Source organism: Rhagoletis zephyria, unplaced genomic scaffold (genome assembly GCF_001687245.7).
Source record: "Rhagoletis zephyria isolate East Lansing unplaced genomic scaffold, Rhagoletis_zephyria_1.1 Rzeph_scaffold_16901, whole genome shotgun sequence".
Taxonomy (NCBI): domain Eukaryota; kingdom Metazoa; phylum Arthropoda; class Insecta; order Diptera; family Tephritidae; genus Rhagoletis; species Rhagoletis zephyria.
The window spans coordinates 4,299-7,522 of NW_016173964.1; the positions used below are offsets into that span (position 1 = coordinate 4,299).

Below are 3,224 nucleotides of genomic sequence, written 5' to 3' on the forward strand. Positions count from 1 at the left end.
TCTGCTTACTTCAGCAACATGACAGTTCAAACCGTATGGTCTACTTCGTATGTGTCTTAGGGTCTAACTAGGTCCTGAGTTGACTCCACTCGTAGCATGTGGTATACGTAAGCGAAGTTGGGTACTTGGCATACTCAGTATACATTAGTTTTTGGTCTGGGGTTTGGCGATTAAAAAACTTCAACGATGCAAACATAGTTAGATCGCCGAAACAAAAATCTTTGCTCGAGAAATTCCGATACGCTGAACTAGCTGGCGTGGAAATGAGTTATTCCGGTATATAGAACCGACTGACTGGCTCTATAGCAGTCTGAAAATCTCAATAGATTAAGCTCCTATTTGCCCAGGCTAGACCCTGATGTATCTAATGTACTTCCGACTCTTGAAGCTACCCCACATGACACCAAACTCCTTTTCATATTCCAACTCAACGCAAGTCAACTAACAGCCCTCTCCCTCTGGTGTCCGGTCGAAACAGCTCGTTCCTTGAGCCTACCTTTAGTTAAGGTTGTAGACAATGGTTGAGAGACTATCTGACAAGCTTAACAAGCCGCTACTATAAAAATACCTTATTTCCGATGCTTAAAAAGAAGGTTGTTCTTCCGGTGGTTGGCGCATATGGCAGGGTCGCATTGTTGTGAAATGTGCTAAGTTCTAATCGGCAGCAATAAGACCTCAGACTCTCCACGGCTAAGTTACCACATCTTACACATGAGTTTCCCCCATTGCTTAGTATGCGCGAACACGGAAGTAGCGATTGGTATAATCGAGCTACGGTAAATGCATCCCATATGCCCCACGATACCCCATTGTCTTGCTGACAGTATTGAAAGCGCAGACAATTTTAAGAGAGCCTTGGATTTACTCTTTTAAATTCTGGATGGGCGGTTAAAATATTTAATTATGTAAGCGAAAAAAACCCTTATCCTATCAAGCTCACTAGCTCTTAACAGTAGCGCCAAGCATAGCTTAGAACTTGTTTTTATATTGTCATCACCGAAACAACAGGTACAACACATATTATTTTTCTTAAGTAACTATTTTTTTTTTTTTTTTTTTTCTTTCACTTAAAACAAATAAACAATCACGAAATCGACTAATAAGCTTCACTAACTGGCTTAATGGTCAATTCATGCACTTGCACATGCGGCGGTGTACCGAGGGCATAAAGTATACCAGCTGAAATGTCTTCGGGGTTCAACATACAATCGCTTTGGAATGTGTCTGGTACAATTTCAGTATCCACAAATCCTGGGCTTACGCTCTGTAAAAAAAAAAAATTATATTAAATATTTCAATATTTAAACGTAGATTTCCACAATTAACTATCTCATTTTATATTTGTACTTACAGTAACTTTAATTTTAGTTTTATAGCCACGAAACTCTTGCCGCAAAACCTCCGTAATCGAAGTGATAGCAAATTTGCTTGGTCCATAAATACTGAAATTGGGCACCTCATCCGGTGGACAACTCAACACACCATGTCCAGTTAGGCTGTTTATGAGGAACACATGCCCATCGAAATTACGCGACTTCATTGACTTAAAAGCGCGTTGTGTACAATGAACCACGCCCACAATGTTTGTTTGCAGCACCTGATTGATTTCGCTAAGACTCTGTGTTAGTAAGGCTCCTGGTATTAGCACGCCAGCGTTATTAACTAAAATATCTACACCGCCAAGTGTTTGTTCAATCCAATCGAATGTGTTGTTCACATCATTTTCCTTTGTCACATCACATTTTTGTACATGCAGCCGTGATTGTTGATCCTTGGGCAAAGTGTTGCGTATCGCCTCCAATCTGTCCATGCGACGCGCCAAGGCGACCACAATAACACCCTCGCGCACAAGATCTTTTACGACAGCTGTGCCAATGCCCGAACTGGCACCAGTGACTACAGCAATGCGATTATGCCAACGCTCCATTTGAAATGTTTATAAATATATGTATTTAAATTTGGGAGTATGTAAAAAATGTTAAAACAAATCTTTGTTATTAAGTTTGAGGACGCTTACTCTTACTCTACCCATGTAAACACTGAACAGCACATTTTAGCCGCTACACTATTTATATGATTTAATGATTAGCAATTTTGTTTTTGTTTTTCAGCGATTTCATTAATCAGGGCTCATGTTATCTTCTCTGACTATGCTTTTTCTATTGCAGCGCGCCGTGAGTAAGTAAAAACAAAATAAAAATGTTTTCATATTTTTCTACAATGCAAAACGAAGACTCATTGTTGACTAAACATATAGAAATACGTATACTACTATAGTACACATAAATATTTATACTTATCTACATCTATTAATTTTACATTTTTTATATTTTTTTTACATTATTTTAATTAAATATGGCCAATCAACGTCCAAATTAGCCAATTGAGTGCCGAGGCCGACGAGCAGGCAAGAAAAAGTATATCCGTATTCGTGGTGAATTCTGCCTAGAAGGGGGGCATGCCTCTTACCTCCGGCAAACCCAATTTGAAATTTGCTTCATGAAGGAAGGCCGCGGATCCCATTTGTCTGACTACAGGTCACTTCTGCCCAAAATTCGACCAAAAGCAATACTAAGCTCTTAATCGGCTTTACCGCTTCTTGCTAATCCGCGGCATTAAGTTAGGATATCCAGCAAAATATTTTTGCCGCAGCTGCGGAGACGAGGAAGAAATTGAAAGTATTGCCATTATCCCGCCAGGCGCGCAGCCATTTCTTTAACAAATACTTTAAGAATGTTTAGCCGAATTAAATTTAACGAATGTTCCCGATTTTCTGCGCTTTATTAAGGGCACTTTTGTGGTTAAATTTCTAAGAAAAGGAAAGAAATTAGGATACTCTTCGCCAATGGTATTGCGAAATGACTGAGAAAAGCCAGCATAAGTAAGGTATTCGTGCTTTTCCTGCTCGGTACCAGCTACTCTAACTTTACCTTCTAAAACCAATATTTATTGTATACATACTTATATATGTATGTACTCGTATATTTTCTGCACCCACGATTGGCAATTTATTATGCTTCAATTTCTCCAAATTTCAGAATTTATCATCAAGTTTTTTTTTTTGCTAATTATTTTGCTTGACATCAATTTTGCACCTTACCACCTTGGTCATAAGTTTAGTCATGAATATTTTCGCTGCTAATTTAGCACTCTGCAGTGGTGGTATTGTCTGCGAAGCGCAGGAGGAAGCAGAAGCGAAAAATGTGATAAAATGGTGCCATCAA

General features: G+C 38.9%; 1 protein-coding gene across 1 annotated transcript; it reads right to left on the bottom strand.

The window, feature by feature from the left end:
- Positions 1-1,028: 1,028 nt before the first annotated feature.
- Positions 1,029-2,027, bottom strand: LOC108379639 (farnesol dehydrogenase-like). The gene is made up of 2 exons (XM_017635985.1): positions 1,352-2,027; positions 1,029-1,264 (listed from the first exon to the last, which is right to left on the bottom strand). The coding sequence occupies exons 1-2, from the start codon at positions 1,925-1,927 to the stop codon at positions 1,097-1,099; spliced, it is 744 nt and encodes a 247-aa protein (XP_017491474.1). The 5' UTR covers positions 1,928-2,027; the 3' UTR covers positions 1,029-1,096.
- Positions 2,028-3,224: the final 1,197 nt, after the last annotated feature.

Bases quoted from the DNA above. Each gene is read 5' to 3' on its own strand.
- LOC108379639 (XM_017635985.1), bottom strand. From the start codon at position 1,927: ATGGAGCGTTGGCATAATCGCATTGCTGTAGTCACTGGTGCCAGTTCG. The intron at 1,265-1,351 runs GTAAGTACAAAT...TTTTTTTTACAG, and splicing joins AAACTAAAATTAAAGTTACT to AGCGTAAGCCCAGGATTTGT.